Below are 21,658 nucleotides of genomic sequence, written 5' to 3'. Positions count from 1 at the left end.
AACATAGAATACTTTTACAGGCATCTCACATCGACACATGTACTGCATGTGCATTTACAGACGGGGCTGGTTGCGGGCCCAGCCGGCCTCCTCGGCGATCATCTCAGCCGCACGCTCGCCAATGGCCAAAACGGTCAACATAGGGTTGACAGTGGGCATATCGGGGAAGACACCAGCATCTGCGATACGGACACCCTTGAGGCCGCGAACCTTGAGCTTGTGGTCGACAACGGCGAGGGGATCCTCGGCAACGTTACCCATCTTGGTGGTACCAGCGGGGTGGTACACGGTGTGGGCGGCACGACGGCCGTACTCGGATAGCTCCTCATCGGTCTGTGCCTTGGGGCCAGGGGCGACCTCACGCTTGATCCACTCTTTGAAGGGAGACTCCTGAGCGATCTTACGGGCAGCCTTGAAACCGGCGACGATAGTGGCGGCGTCGTAGCCCTCGGCATCGGTGAAGTAGCGGAAATCCAGCGCGGGCTTCACGGAGGGGTCGGCAGAGGTCAGGTAAAGACGACCACGCGAACGGGGGCGGGGGATGTTGGGGGTCATGCAGAAGGCGTGAACGGGCTCGTCGTAGCCCAGACGAGCAGTGTTGAGAGTGAAGGGGATCTGGTAGCAGTGCATCATCACGTCGGCAGCGCGGCCGTCGAATCCAGCGGCGTTGGGAAGCTCGCGGCGCAAGAAAATACCAGCGTCCGAGTCCATGGTAGTCATGTTGTGGTCGACGGGGCGCTCGAGCTCCCACATGATGATAGTCTCAGGGTGGTCAATCAGGTTCTCACCAACACCGGGGAGATCCTTGACAACGGGAATGCCCAGCTCGGAAAGCTGCTCCTTGGGACCGAGACCAGAGAGCATCATCAGACGAGGGGTGTCGACGGCACCAGCACACAAGACAGTCTCCTTCTTCGCACGCAGGGTGTGCTTGGCACCAGACTGCAGAGTCACGTCAACACCGGTCACGGCATCGCCCTCGACGTTGACCTTGGAAACCCAAGCGTTGGTGAGAATAGTCAGGTTGGGACGTTTCTCTTCCCCGCGCAGAATGGGGTGAATGTAGGCGACACTGGCACTGCTGCGGCGGCCGTTGTCAGGGTTGTAAGAGACGTTGAAGAAGCCAACACCCTCGGTCAGCTCGCCATTCTTGCGAATATCGGCATTGAAGTTCTCAATGACGGGGATGTTCATGGCACTGGAGCAGGCCTGGATCCAGTCCTTGCACAGCTGGTTGCGGTGACGGGCGTGCACCGGCTGGAAGGTGTTGCGCAGGTTGTCAATGATGCGGGTGAAGGTCTCAAAATCCCAGCCCTTGCAGCCCTTGGCCACCCAGTTCTGGCAATCATACTCGAACGGACGGAAGGAGATCAGAGTGTTGTGGGAGGAACAACCACCGAGGACCTTCGCGCGGGAGTGACGGATATGACTGTTACCTGCGGGGATGTCAGCAAGACTCAGCTTACTCGCGACTCGAGATTCCTCGATGTCTAACAACAGAAAGGGACCATACCCATGGGCTGTTCGGTGGTACCGTAATCGTAGTCGAGCTCGCCACCGAGAAGGTTGAGCCATTCCTTCAGGTTCAAGACGCGGTCATCATTGAAATCACTGGGACCACCCTCAATAACCAGCGTGCGCTTGTTGGGGAGGTACTCCGCCAGACGAGCAGCGATCACACAACCAGCGGTACCACCGCCAACGACGATGTAGTCGTAGCTGTTGACATCAAGTGCGGAGAGTTCGTTAGTAGTAGCCATGGTGGAGATGTATGTATGGGGGGAGAGGGGAGGTATGGAAAGAGAAGATCGAGTTTATGAATGGGGAATTGAATATGGTCTGAGGTTTCCAACGCGTCTCTCTCCTCTCTCTCTCTCTCTATCGGTTCACCAAATTCGTCTTTTACCTTTCCACTTTTTTTTTTTTTTTCGTATTTTTGTGAATAATTTTTTTCCGTTAGACTCGGCGAATTAAAAGACTCTGAGTGGTGGCGATCATGGAAGTGGAGAGAGGCTTTAGATAATGCGCCCACCGCCTCTTAACTGTGAACGGCCGAGTGTTTCATCGCTTATCGGAGGAAATGAGTGTATCTGTGGTTATCTGTATGCTAATAGGTATGGAGGATTTGGAGTAAGGAGAGGAAGGAGATGGAAAGGATTACCCTTCCGATGTTAGTGGCATGAGTTTGTGTATCATAGTCATTGGAGTGCGTCACTGGCGCAAGGCAAGCAATTCCATTCTTAGGGCGGAAGTCCCGGCTAAGGACATTTGAACCATTCAGAGAAGAAGAAAGCTGGTTTGGGGCTGATTGGGGGCTGAATGGGGGCTGATTGGGGGGACTTGCTGAGGGGCAGAGCCACTTTGTTCCGCCGATTCTTACGTATGAACTTTCGGCTGGGATTTTTAAGGCCTGCGCTAACACTTCCGAGGTAAGTGGAAGGCGGTGTGAAGTCAATCTGCCTCTTGAATCTCGTGTGGTACACGGTACACATTGTACATTCCTTCATTGCAGTCATGTCTCTCGAATTCCCTCCCCGTCAGCTCTACTACGGTGGCAAGGTCCAAGCCGCGACCTCCGGCAAGACCTTTCAGACTATTAACCCCGCCACCGCAACTCCCTTGGCCGACATCCAGGTCGCCTCCAACGCCGATGTCGATGCCGCCATTGCGGCCGCAGACCGCGCATTCCCCTCATGGGCACAGACTCCCCTGATTGCTCGGGCTCGCATCCTTCACAAAGCCGCGGCTCTCCTACGCGAGCGCAACGATGAAATCGCTCGTGTGGAGACTCTTGACTCGGGTAAGGCTTTCACCGAGACCAGCACTGTCGATGTTGTAACAGGCGCCGATGTGTTGGAGTACTATGCAAACTTCATTGGTGGTGGTGGTCTTAACGGCGAGACTACTCAGCTCCGTGAGGACGCATGGGTCTATACGAAGAAGGCTCCTCTTGGTGTATGTGCCGGTATCGGTGCCTGGAACTACCCCATTCAGATGTAAGTCAATTGCTCTTCTTCCTCTCAAACGGCAACTGACCTGTCCTTAGTGCTCTTTGGAAGTCCGCTGCCTGCTTGGCTGCTGGTAACACCATGATCTACAAGCCCAGTGAATTCACCCCCCTCCATGGACAAACCTTGGCACAGATCTACACCGAGGCTGGTCTCCCCGATGGTGTGTTCAATGTGATCAACGGCGCTGGTGACGTTGGCGCCTACCTGACCGGTCACCCTCTGATCGCCAAGGTCTCCTTCACCGGTCAGGTGTCCACCGGTCAGAAGGTTGCCGGTAGCGCCTCTGGCAACATGAAATATGTGACTCTGGAGCTGGGTGGCAAGAGCCCCTTAATCGTCTGCCCAGACGCCGATCTCGAGAGTGCCGTCGACGGTGCCATGATGGCGAACTTCTACAGCACCGGCCAGGTCTGCACCAACGGTACCCGTGTGTTCGTCCCGCGCGCCATGAAGACCACTTTCGAAAAGTCCCTTCTCGAGAAGATTCAGTATGTGCGGGCTGGCCCGCTCTTCGACGAGCAGACCAACTTCGGTCCTCTCAGCTCTTCTGCCCACTACGAGAAGGTCGTCTCCTACATCCGCCACGGCATTGAGTCGGACAAGGCCACCCTTCTCTGTGGTGGCCTGGAGAAGCCTTCTGTACCCAAGGACCTGCAGGCCGGTTTCTGGGTTCAGCCTACCATCTTCACCGACTGTACTGACTCCATGCGCATTGTCAAGGAGGAGATCTTCGGTCCCGTCATGTCCATCCTGTACTACGACACCGTTGAGGAGGCTGTGCAGCGCGCCAACGCTACCGAACTTGGTCTTGCCGCTGGTGTCTTCACCAAGGACCTGAACCAGGCCCACCGTGTCATTGACCAACTCCAGGCTGGTATCACCTGGGTCAACACCTGGGGTGAAAGCCCTGCCGAGATGGCTGTTGGTGGCTGGAAGAAGAGCGGTCTGGGTGTGGAGAATGGTCGCCGGGGTATCGAGGCTTGGCTGCAGAACAAGAGCACCCTTGTTGATATGAGCGGTGCTGTGGCCACTGTCTTTGCCAAGCTGTAATGTAAATATCTCATGCATGTATGTACGACCTCAAAATTAGTTATATAGTAATCGGCAGATTGCAAAACGAGCATTAGACAGACTGGCACTCTTATTGTGTGGATGTAGGCATATCTACTGTACTTACCGCTTGCATCCGCAGGGATCTCGGAGTTACATACACAGCACATACTAAGGTGAAAACAGATTGACAAATTATACATGCTTGGATTCCCATAGCTAAATATTGATAAAGTCACTTGTCTCCTAATACACATGGGATGGATAAAACCGCGTATCTATTCATATGACAAGCAAAAGAGAAAAAAAACACAGCGCGAAACTCCACAAGATATCCCGAAACCGGACGAAAGGCCATGCAGATATGATTTTGCAAAAGATAACCCCGAATTCCCCGTAAGAAAAGACAAAGCCGAAAAAGAAACCCCGGGAGGAAATGCCATAAGATTGTCAAACGAGCCACCTAGAGGGTAGTCATTCTAGTACCCATGCGGTCGAACATCAGGTCACTCTTGAGAGTGCCATCAATGCCAATAGCTGAATCAACCAGACGCGAGGACATGCTGTCAGGAGTGAGCTCATCATCATCCATGGCGCGGTGCAGCTCGGTGTTGATGCGCAGGTCCTTGGGCACCTTCTCCGGGGTCCCATCCGGGGTGGGTTGCTGTGAGGCGGATTTCTTACTGGGCAGTGGGGCCGGGACGTAGGTCCGGGGCCGATAGACGAGAGCCGGGCCCTGGGTGCGGGCATCGGTACCGGCTTGTTCGATTGATTCGAAATACCGTACGGTCTTGACTTTAAGTTCCAGGGTGGCGTCGCGGTCACATACGACCAGTGGGTGCTGGTGCAGTTGCAGTGCAGACAGGGTCCACATGTGGTTCACGCCTTCTTCTAGGCCCTTTTGAAGGGCGAAGGACTTGTGTGCGCCAGTAGCGACGATCACAACTTCGCGTGAATCCATGATGGTCTGGATTCCCACTGTCATGGCCATGCGGGGCACTTTGCTCGTGTCATTGTCGAAGAAGCGTGAGTTGGCGAGGATGGTGTCGTAGGCCAGAGTCTTCACGCGCGTGCGGCTGGTCAGTGATGAGCCGGGCTCGTTGAAGGCGATGTGGCCGTCTGGTCCAACGCCGCCTAGGAACAGCTCGATGCCGCCGTAGCGGGCAATGCGCGCTTCAAAGGCTGCACACTCCGCGGACAAGTCTGTGGCGTTGCCGTCGAGGATATTGATATTCTGCGGTGGGATGTCCACATGCGAGAAGAAGTGCTTGTACATGAAGCTGTGGTAGGACTCTGGGTGGTCGCGGGGCAAACCGACGTATTCATCCTGTGGTGGATTAGTCGGTGGTTCTTTGGTGGTACTTGTGATTCTCATACCATGTTAAAAGTCACGACATTCTTGAATGAGATCTCGCCGGCGCGATGACGCTGCACGAGGATCTTGTAGATGAATTCCGGACTGCTACCAGTGGGTAGGCCAAGCACAAAAGGTTGCTCGGCGGTAGGCTTGAACGACTGGATGCGGCCTGAACAGTTAGTTATCTGCGAGTTGCACGAGAGCTGAACTTGGACATACTGATGATATAGTCGGCGATGTACACAGACACCTCCTTTGGGTCTTCTCTGATGATGACACGCCTGAACCAATTAGCCCAAGTTCCCAACGGATCAAGAGATCACATACATCTTGACGTCACGAGTTCGGTGTTAGGATAAGCTTTCCGAGTGAAGGAAAGAAAAGAGAAAAGGGAAGTTGAAGTCGAAGTTGATATTGTTATCTAGGCAAGGAAGAAAAGAGTAAAGTAAAGTGGACGTGACATGGATGGAGAGTGTACGACTGTGACAAAAGAGATCTCCCACGTCGTATAATCCATCTACTACTACGGGGTCCTTGATGGCCGCAAATGTATCATCGCCTGTCGCCCCCAAGTCCATGATTGGACAGGAAGGGGACCCTCCCGAGATAGTCGAGCCAGTTCATTGACGTCTGCAGAGTACCGCATCTTAACAAGAAGATGCCACGGGATAGGCCCCATTTACCTCATTCGCCGGATGTTTATCAAGGCACCGGATTGACACATGTTCCATCTGCTCCATGTGGCCAACAATAGGAATGATAGGAAGGATATGACGTAGAATGATCAAAAGGGCATTAAAAGGGCATTATCAAAATGGGAGGTTTCATCTCAAGAGGTCCACGGGTTGCATCCGGTGAAGTCGGCAAAAAGCTGGAGAAGATTGCAACCCTGCAACGTCGCAGTGGGTTCCCGTACCGTATTGTATGCACGTGAGGGGCACGTGAGTGTCACATGACTCCTGTCGAGAACGAATGGAATGAAGAAGGGAGACGGGAGACTGGAGACTGGAGACTGGGGACCGGAGATATGAAACATGGAGGACATAAACATGTTCCAAGGTACACTCAAAGGGCCTAGCCATCTCTCTCTTCTTCACGTAAACATCCGTAAATGGGTCAAAATGTCGAAATGGGATCCCGTGACCTTCCCTATCTTCCCCGACTTTGCGGCTCTGGGGAACCCAGTCACCTGACCCCCCAACGCGCACACGCCCGAGCCTGACACTGACCTGGCTTCACCTGGGCATATTCCTCAGCCTGACGTTTGCGGTGTCCACTCTCTCCCCCCAAACTGTACTTTGGCCGTGACAGGCATTCCACTTCCCAGGGCCATGGCCCGGAAAGAGGACATGCTGCCCCCGGGCTGGGAGGATCTAGATAGGTATGTCGATCTCCTGTTTCGGTCTCATGTTATCCTGCAACCCCCCGTACTCCCCCCATCGCGACCTTGGTGTATCTGCCCGCTGTGGAACCTTTTTTCCAATCATCTAGACTACTTCCTCTTTGGGTAATTGCATACTAACATGTCACAGGCAGATGGGCCAGCTCTTTATGATGGGCTTTGATGGGACATCGGTCAATCCTCAGATTCGATCGCTCATTGAAAACTATCATTTAGGGGCTGTGCTGCTATCGGCAAAAAACCTGAAATGTATTTGTTGCCATGTCCGGCCTTCAATTGAGCCTCTACTGACGCGACTGCAGCGGCCGAGGAGGCGACCAGATTGGTTCTGGAATTACAGACCATCGCACGTGATGCTGGTCATCCAGTGCCTTTACTGATTGCGCTGGACCAAGAGAATGGCGGCGTGAACAGTTTATACGATGAAATTTATATCAGACAGTTTCCCAGTGCTATGGGCATTGCCGCGACTGGATCAAAAACTCTGGCCCATGAAGTGGCTGTTGCAACCGCACAGGAGCTGAAAGCTGTCGGTGTTAATTGGATATTAGGGCCAGTATTGGATGTTTTGACCAATGTGCGAAATCAGCCGTTAGGCGTTCGCACCTCCGGTGATGACCCCCAAGAGGCATCTCAGTTTGGTGTCCAGTTCATGAAAGGATATCAAGAAGCCGGTTTGGTGACCTGCGGGAAACATTTTCCATCTTACGGTAATTTGGAATTTCTCGGTTCTCAAACGGATGTTCCAATTATCACAGAGTCATTGGAGCAGCTCAGTCTCAGCGCTCTTGTGCCTTTTCGCAGTGCTATCACACAGGGCCTCGATGCCATGATGGTAGGTGGGGTCTCCTTATCGTCTGCTGGTATGAACGTGATGCACGCCTGTCTAAGTGACCAGGTGGTTGACGAGCTCCTCAGAAAGGACCTCCAGTTCCAAGGCGTGGTCGTCTCAGAATGTCTAGAGATGGAAGCTCTCACGCATAATATTGGAGTAGGGGGTGGCACAGTGATGGCAAAGAATGCTGGCTGTGATGTTATTCTCTTATGTCGATCGTTCCCAGTCCAGCAGGAAGCCATTAATGGCCTGAAGTTGGGAGTTGAAAATGGGATCATTGGTCGCCCACGGATTGAACAGTCTTTGCGTCGGGTTTTAGATCTCAAGGCCCGTTGCACCTCGTGGGACCAGGCCCTCAACCCTCCGGGTCTTTCTTCACTTACACAGATGCAACCCTCACATACTAACCTTTCCACCCGAGCCTACAACTCTTCCATCACGGTGATGAGAGACAAAACCAACCTGCTACCGCTGTCCAACGTCATTGAAGCAGACGAGGAACTTTTGCTGCTGACACCGTTGGTCAAACCACTCCCAACCTCAGCGGTCTCTCTCTCGGTCTCGGAGTCTTCACATGCGTCACTGGATCCTCTGTCTTCAGATCGGGCTTCATCGGTGCTGAGTGGAGAGGGCGTGTTTAAAGAGCTTGGACGGTCACTATCGCGGCAGAGAAACGGTCGGGTGTTACACACCTCATATACTTCCAACGGCGTGCGTCCAATCCACGAGGATCTAATCCAGCGGGCAAATGCGGTGGTCATTGTCACAGCAGATGCCAACCGCAACTTATATCAGCAAGGATTTTCTAAGCATGTCTCGATGATATGTCAGTCGCAGTATAGCTCGTCAGGCGAGCGCCAAGCTAAACCATTGGTCGTGGTGGCAGTCAGTTCACCATACGATTTTGCCATGGACTCCTCGATCGGTACCTATATATGCACATACGACTTCACGGAAACAGCTCTTCAAGCACTGGTTAAGGTCTTGTACGGTGATCTTACTCCATCTGCTGCATTGCCTGGTTCCATTGGTCGCACTCAGAAGATTCACCAGTCTCGGCAGCACTGGCTTGTCGAGAATTGGAACGAAGATCGTGACTCCTTCGGCTTGGAGGTTCTGTTGGAATCCATCCGTACCGACTGTGCACCGGGTCAGCGGTCAGAATTGCTAGGAGTGACATCTAGCAGCTTTCTTCTGCGAAAAGAGGACATCGATGAAGCTCATTTTGTCGTTCGGAACAGTAGCACGCAAGCACTATATGGCTTCTGTGCCACCTACTTCTTTCGGTCAACAGGCACTGGTGTCCTTGGGTGTCTCATAGTGGACCCTGGTCGGCGCAAATTATCAATTGGACATTCTCTTCACAGCCGTGCGATGCGAAACCTTCTCCAACGCAAAGGAATGAGACGATTTCAATTGGGTTCGCGATTGCCCGGTATCTACCTTGGCATCCCGACCGTAAATCCAGTTGAGCGTAAGCGATTACGGCAGTGGTTCGCTAATCTCGGCTGGAACACTGCACTATCCCGACCGGTGTGCAGTGTAATACTGCGCAATTTAGCCACATGGATGCCACCGGAAGGACTCACGGCGACGCTCCAGAGCGCTGATATCACCTATGACCTCGTGTATGGGTGGGACTTTGCCCGGGCTATCCTCGATCACATCAAAACTTATGCCCGACAGGGCGTTGCCGATATTTACCGGATGGCCTTGGGTGGCGCGCCTAACTGCGGCATCATCCGGGCCAAGCGGCCCTCCGACGGAGTCATCCTCGGGAGTATCGTGATCTACAACGAGCGATCTTCCTTGGCGGAGCATATGCCTGTGCTTCGCGCCACTCAGACTTCGGTAGGAGGTATCTCCTCGCCCGTTATCTCCCCCTGTGGAGAGGATTATTCTACCGTTATGCAGGGCTTGATCCTGTTGGCCATTAAGCAGATTCGGAAGTTGAGTGCCAACGCCGTGGTCATGGATTGTGTATGTTTTTTTTTTCTCTCCCTACCCTTCCTTTCCTATTCCCGATTTGGTATAAGGACTAACACGATGTAGGTCGACGGTGATGGCAACTTTGACAATCTCTCGATGATGGGATTTACCATGCTTCACAGTTTCGAGGAAGTCAACTGTGACGCAGCTACTTGGACGATGATGCATACATCGTAGACATTGTTCTGATATTTTCTCTTTTTTTTTGTTTTTCTTTTGATCTTGCTCTATGATATCCATATCGCATTGGGTCTGGCTTTCTCATTTCTATTTGGACCGGTTCGGGGCCAACGGTGAAGGAATCATCTGCATATATTGGAGGGTAGGACAGGCGTCATTTGGCCCAATCAACGCAATATAAATTCCAGTTCCATTCTTTCCAGGGGTATATATTGTACGCGAAAGGCTAAACAGAGTTCGGCACGGGGGACTCGGGCCTGGCATATATTAAAATTTGATTACTTCGAACCGACAAGTGCCTCGGTTCAGACCGTTGCCTAAACTTGAACTAGCGGCCTCCGCTTATCCACTGAGGGTAGCATTACATTGTGAGGATGTGACGTTAAGTTAGATCGTATTATATATATGTAAGGGGATCCTCTATATAATCTACATTCTGACTCTGCTTCTATACTCTTTTCAGTCTCTCTTTTTTGGGCTTTTCTCATATCCCACTTGTATATCTGATAAACGTTATATATGCAAGACCGGAACTCGGGGCCAAACTTTGATCCGTTTGCGTTAAATCCCTCAGTCACACAGAACCGTTTTTTATTTTATTATTTTTTTTTTTAGAGAGAAAAAAAAAACCACTTTGGCTCCACATTCCTCAGTGTTTCGACTTTCGATCTATTCTTGTTCCTTGGAGACTTTTGCATTGCGCTTTCTTGCGCTGACTGTCTTAGAGTTTACTTCAGGGGGAAATCGGGATGGCCAAATCGGGTAAATGCAGGGTCCCCTGCCTCCCCCAAACTTCACGTGTTCCAATGCTCTTGTGTCTCCTTCCACAAGAGAGGCGGAACATCTAAAAGTCCTGCAGATTCGTATTGCGGACATCGCCGGTGATCCACCTGGTGGAGATTGGTCTAATCATGCATGTCCGTTCGCAGAGGGTCCAGAGGGGGCTTGCTGGTGACCACCACCCCTGATTGGGTCCTTGAGCACGCATGTCAGACGGGCCATGATGATCATTTTCGAATCCATGTATTCCCAAAGATAATGGGGACAGAAACAGGCTGGAGAAGAGGAATCTGTAGAGTGTGGCGTTTTCAGGAGGGTCAACCCGAAGCAGTAGTACCTCATTAGGCAGGTGGGTATTCGCGTTTAACCTAAGTATATGAGCAACTGAACTCAGACGGATATGGGGTATTGTACTGCAGCCACAGAGACTGGCACAGAGGCTGGCAGAGGTTGGCATAGATTGGCCGATATTCCGCATATTCTGGTACGAAAGAGTCCCTTTGAACTAGTTCTAGTCTATTGATCTTCAGGGCCAGCCGATAGCCGATCCTCCACCCTGAGGCAGTCTCGTGCTGGCTGACTCAGCGCTGCGTTCGTTCTCCGCAAAAACCGCGGCTCCACTATTCCCCGAATCCGTTGATCGTTTGGAAAGTCGAGATTCCTCCTCCGGCTCCGTCTATCTTTCTACCTTTACTCTTACTCTCGACTCTCTGTTCCCTACCCTTGTCCCTCTACTCCCTCCCCTCCAGCCCTTACCCTCGATTCTCTACCCACTTCCATTCTTCTCTGTTCTCAAATGTCCTCTCCGCCTTCACTCCCGCCCTAGATCTCTCCGCTCCACACGTTGCTTGCAGCATTCCCCGGGGCCTTCTCCGTCTGTCCTTGGCTTCTTTCCCTTTTCACTTGCCTTCTTTCCTCCACCTATCTCTCTATCGGACCTTTTCTCATATACCTACTCCCTTCCTACCCTGCGTGTACCTTATCGTGTCAGTCCTCATCATGGAGGGCTTCGATACTATGGCCATGCCACCATATATGACCAGCCCACTGTCACTGGGAAATTTGCAGGGGACCGATTACTTGAATGCAATGCCGGGTCTTGATTTACCGGATCACCGGTCAACTTTTGATTCCGAGACCTTTGTTAGGTGGGTGATGTACTTCTTCAAGTGGGACGAGAGGGGGATCCACCCCCCCTCCACGGGGTTGCCTTGCTAATTGACAGCATCCAATAGTGATGATCTCGCTTTTGTGCCTCCCAGTATCTCCCATGGACTCAAGCGCTTCCCATACGATGAGGCTTTCAACGATCTGGTGGCTCCCTTTGACCCGGTGCCCCAGGAACAACCCCAGGACTCCTCCTCGATCGACCACAACAACAAGCTCTTGAGCTTCTCGGGTCCGGTATATCACTTTACTCTGCTGGATTACTCGATGCGCCGAGCCAGTTTGTCCGTGTCGGCTCAGTTGCACGGAATGTTTTTTCTGGCGGAGTCCCCGTATACAACGTCCCCTTCCGACAACGCCCCACCACAGCAAGGTGCCGAGTTAACTTGCTACCGCCGCAACTTGTTCCAAATCACCGGCTCAGTCACGTTGCCGCGGGGGATGCGCTATATTATGACCGATCAAGGTGACCGGATTCCAATCCTCGCCCAGGAGCTCACGGTATCGGCCACCGAATCCGTCGAAGGAAACCCTGTGAAGATCATTTCGGTGCCCTGGAAGACGCCCTCTGCAGCTGCCGCCAATTCTGGCGCGGCGCTCGAGGAGAACAATCCAACCACTGGTGCCAAGATCGAGAAGGAGCCCCAACCAATTAATTTGGATATCATGGCCGGCCAGGATCTGGACTCGGACTTTGCAACCTTCCCTATTGCCTGGAAACGGTTACAGTTCCGTGTCGCGACTGCCAACAATGGACGCCGAAAGGAGTTGCAGCAACATTTCGTCGTTCGGCTCAAGGTTGTTGCAACCTTGTCCACCGGCGCGAAGATCCCTATCTCAGAGGTCCAGTCGGGTCCTGTCATTGTCCGTGGCCGCAGTCCACGTAATTTCCAGTCTCGCAAGGATCTCCCTCTAAGCGGTAGTGCCGCTGCATCTCGAAAGAATGCTCAGGCCAACTCTACAAACTCCACTCTCAACCGGACACCTACCAGCGAATCTGTCCAGCGTCGTGCCAGCGTGACTCCGGCCAAGTCGAAGCCCACCGCTCAGAGCAGCTCCCCGGAAACAACATCAGTTCCGCCGCCCAGTCTCATGCAGCAGACGCAAGCCACGCCAGACTGGACACCCATTCCGCAGTCGACATCTAACAATGTCATGTCTCATCAACAGGCCCTCTTCCCCAACTCTAGCCCGGAGCAATTATCTCAGATGACTGATTCACAACGCCGTGTGAGCACTGCTGCTGCACCAATCAACCTGTCATTACTCGACGAGGAAGAAAGTGGCGACCCTAATCTTCATCTCGATCCATTAAAGATGCCATCCCCCTTCGCCACCGAGCTGTCTCACCAGCGATCTATGAGTCTCGACCATGCCGGTCCGCCTGCTAAGATGCGCAAGCTTTCTCACGCAGTCTCTCAGACCCCATCACGGAGTGTGGCTTCTTCAATGCCTCTGCTGGAAACTGCAAACCTCCCTCAGCCATTTGCATCCTCGCTCCCCTTCCCGAACGAAAGCAACGATCTTCTCTACGAATATTTCCCTCTCGGGTTAGATGACTGGCAAGTTCCCGTTGACGCCGTCTACCGGCCACACGTGGTGCACCATACCAACATGCCCGAGATGAAGTTCGTAGCCTCACGAGGCCGCAGCAAGCGGTACTTTGCTGCAGAAGATGTTTTTTAAGCTCTTTCGTTCGATACTGGGGTAATGGAACAGGGGTGGCGTTAGTATTTTCCTTTTTTGCATCTGCATTTGCACTCTGGGAGGGGTTTTTGGGGGTTCTTTTGGCTTTTCTATTCATGTTGTTTGTCCGTCTTTTTTTCGCTTTTCTTAGACTTGTCTTGTTTTTTCCCCCCGCCGATCTTCGACGCCCAACAACATCAGCATGGTTGATTCCATGCTTATATATGCCTGGATGCGTTATCGATATTGGGACTTGTGTGGAATCGGATGGGGGCATATACGATTCCAAGATTCTAGATCAAAACTTTGTCTAGTCTCTAGATCGGTGATCCGCATCAGTGATCATGGATTTGACTTTGATTTGAATCTTGTAATATGGCGAAATGTGGCGTGTTGAGGTGTTCTACTGTTGACATTGAGATATGTGCTTTGGGTGTATTTCATGGCATCCCTGGATTTGGGGGGAGGCAATTTGGTTTTGGTTTCGGTGCGGGTTCTGGTCTGGTTATATCCCATTGTGTTATGATATCACGCTGCTCTTTACATGATGGACTTCGCACGAGAGAGACCTTCGGCTATACATGTTCTCGTGGCAGTCAATTTATTAAATTCCCATTTTGGGTTGACTATCTGTGTTTCTCTTCGGTCCATGTGTGCGTAAACAAACTACTTATGGTATTGTTCATGGTTTCGATCGCAATAGTGTGTGATCACTAGCTTTGAAATACTTCTAACAATGAAGATAAATTCACATCACAGATATCCAAATCCATCTCCACCAATAGTCTCCAAATCGGCCCGAATCTCCCACTCCGTGGCGCCGACCCGGCCCGCAATTTCAACTTGGCGTTGCTTGCCCATGTTGAGCCAGAGACGTAGTAGATTTCCATCAACCATACCTCGGCCTGCGGCACCGTCACTCTCGACGGCCCGGAATGCACGAGCGTTCAGTCCAGCAGGGTGTTCGATTGTGTTGACGAGCTGGGATTGCAGCGCCGAGAGACGGCGGTAGGTCTCCTCCGCAACGGATGTAACAAGGGCCAGGGACCCATTGTGGGAGGCGATCAGGGCCTGGTGGGTTGGGAATGTCTGGTCAATGTCCATGTCTTCGTCAGACGATTCAATCAGCTCAGACGATACTGGTGTTCGTGGCATGAGCGTCACCGACGTAGCGTAGTTGCCGGCGTAGAACTTGCTTCGGCTGAGTAGTCGGTCACCATTCGATGATTTGGGATCTTCCGGGTCGTATTGTAAGACGTGGAGGTTGCAGTCGCTGTCTGCAACTAGCATATAGAGCTTGTTGCCATCTGGAAGGAAGTCTGCTGCTACCACTTCTAGGTACTGGGGGTCCTTGCCGAAGAGTGTCATTTTGTACGGCTCCTCTGAATAGCCGGCAAACCAGAGTCCTTTCACTGCATCACCCAAAAGAACCATGCCAGTCCCCTTGAGCTCCTTTGCAACACTGACATAGCATTGCATATCCATGAACGCCACAGGGAGAAGGCTGCCGTCTTCTTTGAGACCGCGGACCATGCACTTTTGTCCCTGGGCCACGATCACAAACCCTTGACCGCCGATGCCAGATAGTGCTGTCACGGCACCTTTCACTGATTCCTTGCCGACAAGCTTCAGTTTGCGGCCGGTCTCGGGCTTTTCGGGATCCGGGACCACGTTCACTACCTCGAACACGTAGATGCTGCCGCGGGCTGGCATGTCTTCGCCCTTCGCAATGGCAGTTCCCACGACAATTAGATCCTTACGTTCGTGGGTATTTTCCGAGATCTCAATGTTCATGTTCTTCACTGCTGTCACCTGCTCATCAGGATCTAGGAGGTAACTATGATGGATGTTAGTACTTATTTCTCACCATATCGGGTGACTCTGGCTTATTACCTATCAATGACAGACCATGTCTTTGGGCTGATAACCTTGATGCTGCACTGAGGGACTTCCGGACAGAAAGATATTTCTGGATGTTGTGTTAGCAAGGCACAATAGAAAAGGATCAGCAGAGTAGATACAAACCTTCATTTCGCCATTCGGGGTGCAAGTCATCGCCTTCTGGCAGCTTGAAGTCTGCGCGTTGACTTGAAGCAAATACATATGTTTCAGAAGAGGTGGAATAGGCTAGGTGGTCAACCTGTTCCTCGAGGGCAACCTTGCGCAACGTCCACGAATAGTCGAATTGCGTTTGTGGGGGCATTTGACAAGCTCGGACGCAATTCTGTAGTTCATTGACTTAGCAAATGCAGAGGTTTGAGGGTCGGTGGAAATGGAACAAGGGGTCTTACCTGGGAGTCAATGTATATGAACCCGTTTTCACAGCCAGTGGCAGCTGAACTAAAGCTGCTCAGCCAATGTGTGTAGCCTCCCCGAAGGCGTAATATGTGTGGCGAGCTCTTCGCAGTTTTGAAAACAAAGCTGGAAGAAGCCCCTGGCATGAAGACCGTGCTGAATCCTGCGATATCGGATAGGATACGCAAAGGTCTCCGTCGTTGATCATTTGTTTGCGAAGTTTCCCCTGAGAGATTCTTTGGCAGAACGTGGTTTGCCTCTCGAACGAATTGCAAGCAACGGAACGGTTCATTATCAATGTTTGACAACATTAACATGGGCCTGTAAAAGATGAGATCATCGTTGTCGGTTCGAGCCTACGATTTCCAGTCAGAGTCGAAACAAGCCAGGGGCAGTGATGGAATACATACAATCAGATAGGGCGAAGCGCTAGTCCGGTCACCAAGATTTGCGACGACGAATTCGGTCAAAGTTTCCCGATTATTTGACCGCCGAGGAGGCTCAGAGGATAGCATGGGTGGTAAGCAGTCGACGCCCTTGATGACAGCGAGCAGCTTCATATCAGAAACTCGGAACACCTGTCGATTACATTACAAACAAATTCCTATCCATGTCTTCAGAGTGACTTACTGATAGCTTGCAATCTAGGCCGAGCAAGAAAAGAAGTGTCTCGTCTTTTGTAGTGCGATCGGGAGTTGAATCTGCAGGACTGAATGACTGGGACTGGTCGTGATATAGACAGCCGGAGCGCCATTTCAACGTGCTGACCTCTTCTGGAAGCGAAACTTCATCCAGATCTCCGCTGCTGTCCGCCTGGAGAAGCATCACAGATGAATCATCCCGAAGAATTACAAGATAAGGATCAGCAAAGCTCGCGCTCACGGCCACACGCTCTTCGCTGGTATCTTCGTCCCAAACAGGGTAAATTTGCGACAATCCCAAATCTGTCAAGGTTAAATATCAGTTATACGGCGCTTGCAAATACATTCGGGGAAGACCTTACCCATATCATAGCTTCTGACCTCGTTCCTCAGGACCTGGACAAGGCGAGTACCATCCGCCAAAGAACCGATATCAATCGTACAGTCTTTGTTGGGGTTGAACTCGGAGGCTTTGAAGGGCTCTAAGCCTTCATCTCCGACCGTGAATACATCATTCACTTCTTGGTCCGAAGTTGTGGAACGTGAGATGACGACGTATTGACGAGATGGGCTATCGGTAGTGCTGGGCAATCCGCCTTTCCCAGGAACAACCATAGCCGACCACACACCATTCGCATCATCAAGTTTGAGAGACATGGTAGTCAAGGGGTCGATTTCACGCTTAATAACTACCAGGCCACCACCTCGGTTTGAACCTTGCGCAGCTACTAACTCAAGCTCAGCGGAAACAGCTTCGCTGGTCGATTGATTTTTCGTGGTTTCCGGAGTGGCTTTGCCCAATGTTATGTCTCTCAGGGGCCCAATGTTCAACAGGCGATCATTTAATCGGAAGTTGTAATACTGTGTAGAATTGTCGTTTCCTACACGATGGTCGCCCTGTGCAGGTCCCGGTGCCGAGGAATATAGGTCATCGTCGTAAATGTCGTCTTCCATCTGGTCATCCTCCGAAAGTTCATGATCACCATCAACCTGCTTCGACCCAATCCGAGCTTTCTTTATTGAAGCCGATGAATGAGACCATTCCAGGAGCACGGAGTCTGCATCTTCGCTGCCAATGAAAATGTTTCCATCGCCGAAACAAGTAGAACAAGAGGCTCCCGACTTCAAGATATCCCCACCCGCATTCGAAGGAAGGCGATGAACAGTGATGCCGGAGACTGATCGTCCATCAAGTTTGAATTTAATAAGTGCCATGTCCCCAGACGCAAGGGCCAGGACCAGGTCACCGCTATCACCACCAAGTCTCTCAACCACACAACCCTCAAGGCGGAACGATAAGTCGGATTGATCTGTCATTGAAAATGCAGAGACCTGCCTTGAAAATTCATTGACTCCCACTGCATTGGTCTTACCAGCTTGGTCCACATGCACGATCTCATTGGAGCCAAGGAGCAGGGTGCCTCCTACCGGGGGTGGAACTGGCACAACTTTGAACAGATCACTCGGGAGACTAGACACCGAAAGGAGTGTGGTAGATGCTCGCTGTTCGAGGTCTAGTGTGAAGACAGAGTAAAATACCACATCTTTTCTCTCGTGAAGAAGGGCAGTAGAGGTAGCAACTTGTGAATACAAAATGCCAAATGTGGGCTCTCTGTATTCATAAAGGAATGCAAGACTTATGGGATGCAGCAATGAAGGGTCCAAGGTGGTCAATGGCAAGACAAAGGATGAGGCATAGGGTGTTTGGTGGGCTGGCTGATCTTTGTTTTTCTCAACTTCTGAGTCGGGGTTTAGGCGTTCTCCATCAAGCTCGGGGTCATAGTCATCCATCACCAGGTCATCACCTGCCTGATGGAAAGGCAGAATCGCAAGGTTGCGAATTCCGAAATTGTACACTGCACATCTGCTGCTAGGGTCAACACTCAAGATGCTACCACACTGGCTCAAGTCGGGCACCCAGGGACTGCGGGTCATGTCATCCCGCTCGTAGTAATGAATGGAGATGGTTGAAATCCCATAACGTTCTGGGTCCCACTGGATCAAGCTGAGTTTGGCGTTCCGGACTGCAATCAAAATGGCTTCTCCACCACTCTTGGTGTTGAGGATTTTGACTCGACTCAGATCAGTCACTGTTCCAGATAGCTGGTATTCTTTCTCAAGGACTAGCTTTGTTTCTGGCTGGGAGAATTGCGAGACTTGGTCATCTGTTCCAACTTTCTGTGGCTGAGCAGAAGGCTTGATTAGCGAAAACACCTGCAAAAGAGATGTTCTAACAACGAGCAGGTTGTTGGCTGTTGCTGAAATGAAAGGCGCTGCCAGGGCGTGAGTCACCCCAGTTGGGGGAAGAAGCTCTGTATAGCACTGCATTTGGAAAATAAATCTGCTCTCGACTGGGAAAGGCTTGGAACCTTGTGAATATCTCCAATGAGCTAAATTGTGCGTCTGATATGACTCGGGATGCACATTGCAATTGCAGAATCAGGTGGTTGAATCCAGGGCAATGAAGTACCAGAAGCACAATTTATATCAGATGGAGCAGGGAATACAACCTGGTCAAGATAATGGAAGAGATCGAGAATCGAGATCGATCTCTGTCTTGGGAGAGTCAAGTTTGTAGCTCCTTCGGAGCGCAGCGCCAAAAGCACGGGGGGCATAAAAGACACCGCTTGTCTCACCGCCCTTTGTACCCAATTCTTTTGTTTACGAGGTTTCTTTGTAGACAAGTTTCCTGTTTGGCTATATTAAGGTTGATCATGATAGATTCAGGATATTCTAGTGCTCGTATTTCTAGTGTATTAGAATTTGGCGGATTAAAGGCGCCAGAAGAAAAAATCAAGTAGCAAGTAGCAGGACCTGGCTTGGTAAAGGTGCATATCCCATGAGACTTTACACTAAGCACTAACGTTATGTCAATCCCCCAAGTCATCAATCAATATCAACAATAGTAAAGTCCCCTCTTACTATTGACAAAGCCAGCATTTGGCAAGTATAAAACTGAAGATTCGCTGATTGACATGGCATAATTAGGCGGTCAGCCCCATGTCCGATCCAGGTTAGCGTGGTGTAGGCAATGACGACACAAGCATAGCATCGGATCCTTTTTCTTGAGCTTTGCATTTTTGTCAGTTTCAGGTTGATGTCGACCTTGGGATCCATGCGCAGACTGTGAACTGCTCTTCAACATGGCTCTTCTACAAACTTCACTGATCTGGATCGTATATGCGGTAGTAGTAGCCATCCTACTAGCCGTCGCATCCGTGTTTATCTATGTCTATCAAACCCCTCGTGACCGCTCGCCTTCGGTTACCTTGACTTGCATCATTTCAATCACTTCTCTTCTGGCAACAGTGCTTTTGCTGCCAGTGGATGTTGCCCTGGTGTCATCGACCACCTCGTCCAAGCTGGGACAGCGGAAGGACTGGGCAACGCAAGATGTTGTCGACAGAATCACCTATTCCTTGACCGTCATCTACTATCTCCTCTACTCTCTGGATGCTCTTCTTTGTCTTCTTGTCATTCCATTTACGTACTTCTGGTATGAAGAATACGACGAGGTCGCAGCGGAAGCGGGAGAGCAAACAGTGGGCCAGCGGGTTTGGGGTGCCCTGAAATACACCCTATCCTTCGTCGTTATCATTGTGATTCTATTCCTGGTAGGATTCTTCGTTCCAGTATCACGGGGAAAGAGTGATATGGACCTGGATTACTTCAGGCGCCTTCTGACCGAGAACCGTAAGTGCCTGTGCCTGCTAGCATTGGGACTGCAAAGCTGACATAGATCTGTGAAGATGGAGAGCGTGCTCTGACCTTTGCTCTGGGATTGTTGATGACTATTGGGCTATTCCTCTATGTCCTATACACCTCAGCGGGATTGGCTCTTCTTCCAATCAGCTTGATCAAGACCGCGCCATCGATCTCCAGTGCTACCCTGCGAGCGAGTACTGAACAACAACTTGAGTCAAACCGAGAGCGGCAACGACAGCTCGAAGGGCGATGTGCCGGGGACCCTGAGCTTCTGTCGTCGAAAGACCGTCGAGAACTAGATACCTTAACGCGAGAAGAGAGAACTCTCAGTCGACGCCAACGTCTAGCTGAAGAATCCCAAGGCGAGGGGCGGAGTTGGTTGATGAAGGTATGGTACAAAATTGGTGCAATCCTCCGCCCATTCAAGCTCTTGGGAGGCATCCTGCTGCTTTTCGTTGCATTCATAACCTGGATATCAATGCTCTTGACATCAATTGACAAGGCAAAGAACTCTATCTGCAAGCATCGCTGTGGATATATCCTTGCACACGTCAATATTTTTAACCCTGTCAACTGGGCGCTTGTTCAGTCCGCCAAGGTCTTCCCCATTGACTATGCCATATTTACTGTGCTGGTATTGTTATTCTTCTGCAGTTCCGTTGTAGGCATTGCCGTGGTAGGAATCCGCTTCCTCTGGATCAGGATCTTCCAAATTCGAAATGGTCACACATCTCCCCAAGCACTGCTTCTAGCAACTGCCATGTTGATGTTGATCATCCTGGCGCTCAACTATTCCATTTCTATGGTAGTTGCGCCTCAGTATGCCACGTTCGGCCCGCAGACATTCTGCGATCGTGCCCCTGGTTTGTTCCAGGGGCAGCCGGATTGCTCCGATAACAAAGAACTCATTAAGCCATGCTCCGAGTTAGCGAAGAACCCAGCCGCACAGCAGATCTGTACTCCCAGCGTCGTGAGCACTTTTCTTAATCGAGTCACTTTGAATTATCCTTTCTTCGGAGTCGTGTTCTTCTGGGCTCAATTTGTTTTCCTAGGTAAGACCAAATCTTGCTGCCAGATATGTCCCGAATTCTTCTTGCTCACAAAATCCAACCCGAACAGGCTTGTATCTGATTGTTTTCGTTACCTCTTTGCTCCGCTCTCCGAAACTGGATGAGAGGCAGCTCGACGAAGACGCCGAGGAGGCTGAAGAGGAAGGTCTACTGGCCAATACTGGCAGACGCTTCAATGCCAGTTGGCAAGACATTACAGGCAGAGCTGCTAGGACCGAACGCTCACACGACTAACTTATCGATGATACCCATCAACTATGGTGGCTTGAATATCATCTGCGACGATTGAGAAAGAATCAATCATTCAAGTTTTTCAGAAGACAACTACCGAAAGTTATGTCTTCCAGTGGTCTAGCTAATGACAAATTTGCGCAGCATCACTTGTCCTCATTATCATGAGTTGTATTTGGTTCATTGCTCATACCTTGAGACAAAGTAAAGATTAAATGCTCCATGATATTTTGCATGTTGGTTCATTCTCAAGTATTGT

The 21,658-nt window shown here is 51.1% G+C and overlaps 7 protein-coding genes across 7 annotated transcripts; 4 read left to right on the top strand and 3 right to left on the bottom strand.

Moving 5' to 3' along the window:
• Nucleotides 1-54: 54 nt before the first annotated feature.
• N7511_008020 (GMC family oxidoreductase) lies at nucleotides 55-1,760 on the bottom strand (the record flags this gene model as incomplete). The annotated part of the gene is made up of 2 exons (XM_057130397.1): nucleotides 55-1,436; nucleotides 1,514-1,760. 2 exons carry the CDS (start codon nucleotides 1,758-1,760, stop codon nucleotides 55-57), a joined length of 1,629 nt encoding a protein of 542 aa, XP_056982180.1.
• Nucleotides 1,761-2,514: 754 nt separating this feature from the next.
• Nucleotides 2,515-4,061, top strand: N7511_008019 (uncharacterized protein; the record flags this gene model as incomplete). Its single annotated transcript, XM_057130396.1, has 2 exons — nucleotides 2,515-2,996; nucleotides 3,047-4,061. The coding sequence occupies 2 exons, from the start codon at nucleotides 2,515-2,517 to the stop codon at nucleotides 4,059-4,061; spliced, it is 1,497 nt and encodes a 498-aa protein (XP_056982179.1).
• A 463-nt stretch (nucleotides 4,062-4,524) lies between these two features.
• Nucleotides 4,525-5,698, bottom strand: N7511_008018 (uncharacterized protein; the record flags this gene model as incomplete). The annotated part of the gene is made up of 3 exons (XM_057130395.1): nucleotides 4,525-5,388; nucleotides 5,439-5,587; nucleotides 5,638-5,698. Coding segments are annotated over 3 exons (1,074 nt in total), but the record flags the coding sequence as incomplete, so codon positions are not given.
• Nucleotides 5,699-6,749: 1,051 nt separating this feature from the next.
• N7511_008017 (putative beta-N-acetylglucosaminidase) lies at nucleotides 6,750-9,821 on the top strand (the record flags this gene model as incomplete). Its single annotated transcript, XM_057130394.1, has 4 exons — nucleotides 6,750-6,799; nucleotides 6,951-7,069; nucleotides 7,123-9,635; nucleotides 9,708-9,821. The coding sequence occupies 4 exons, from the start codon at nucleotides 6,750-6,752 to the stop codon at nucleotides 9,819-9,821; spliced, it is 2,796 nt and encodes a 931-aa protein (XP_056982177.1).
• A 1,782-nt stretch (nucleotides 9,822-11,603) lies between these two features.
• On the top strand, nucleotides 11,604-13,457 carry N7511_008016 (uncharacterized protein; the record flags this gene model as incomplete). Its single annotated transcript, XM_057130393.1, has 2 exons — nucleotides 11,604-11,752; nucleotides 11,840-13,457. The coding sequence occupies 2 exons, from the start codon at nucleotides 11,604-11,606 to the stop codon at nucleotides 13,455-13,457; spliced, it is 1,767 nt and encodes a 588-aa protein (XP_056982176.1).
• A 753-nt stretch (nucleotides 13,458-14,210) lies between these two features.
• N7511_008015 (cleavage/polyadenylation factor CFT1) lies at nucleotides 14,211-18,721 on the bottom strand (the record flags this gene model as incomplete). Its single annotated transcript, XM_057130392.1, has 7 exons — nucleotides 14,211-15,294; nucleotides 15,351-15,426; nucleotides 15,483-15,681; nucleotides 15,749-16,108; nucleotides 16,163-16,330; nucleotides 16,383-16,696; nucleotides 16,756-18,721. 7 exons carry the CDS (start codon nucleotides 18,719-18,721, stop codon nucleotides 14,211-14,213), a joined length of 4,167 nt encoding a protein of 1,388 aa, XP_056982175.1.
• Nucleotides 18,722-19,536: 815 nt separating this feature from the next.
• N7511_008014 (uncharacterized protein) lies at nucleotides 19,537-21,402 on the top strand (the record flags this gene model as incomplete). The annotated part of the gene is made up of 3 exons (XM_057130391.1): nucleotides 19,537-20,086; nucleotides 20,143-21,150; nucleotides 21,218-21,402. The coding sequence occupies 3 exons, from the start codon at nucleotides 19,537-19,539 to the stop codon at nucleotides 21,400-21,402; spliced, it is 1,743 nt and encodes a 580-aa protein (XP_056982174.1).
• Between the last annotated feature and the right edge of the window lie 256 nt (nucleotides 21,403-21,658).

This window comes from Penicillium nucicola, assembly GCF_028828085.1.
Source record: "Penicillium nucicola strain IBT 29836 chromosome Unknown utg000008l, whole genome shotgun sequence".
Taxonomy (NCBI): domain Eukaryota; kingdom Fungi; phylum Ascomycota; class Eurotiomycetes; order Eurotiales; family Aspergillaceae; genus Penicillium; species Penicillium nucicola.
This window is presented reverse-complemented; position numbering and strand designations above follow the sequence as displayed.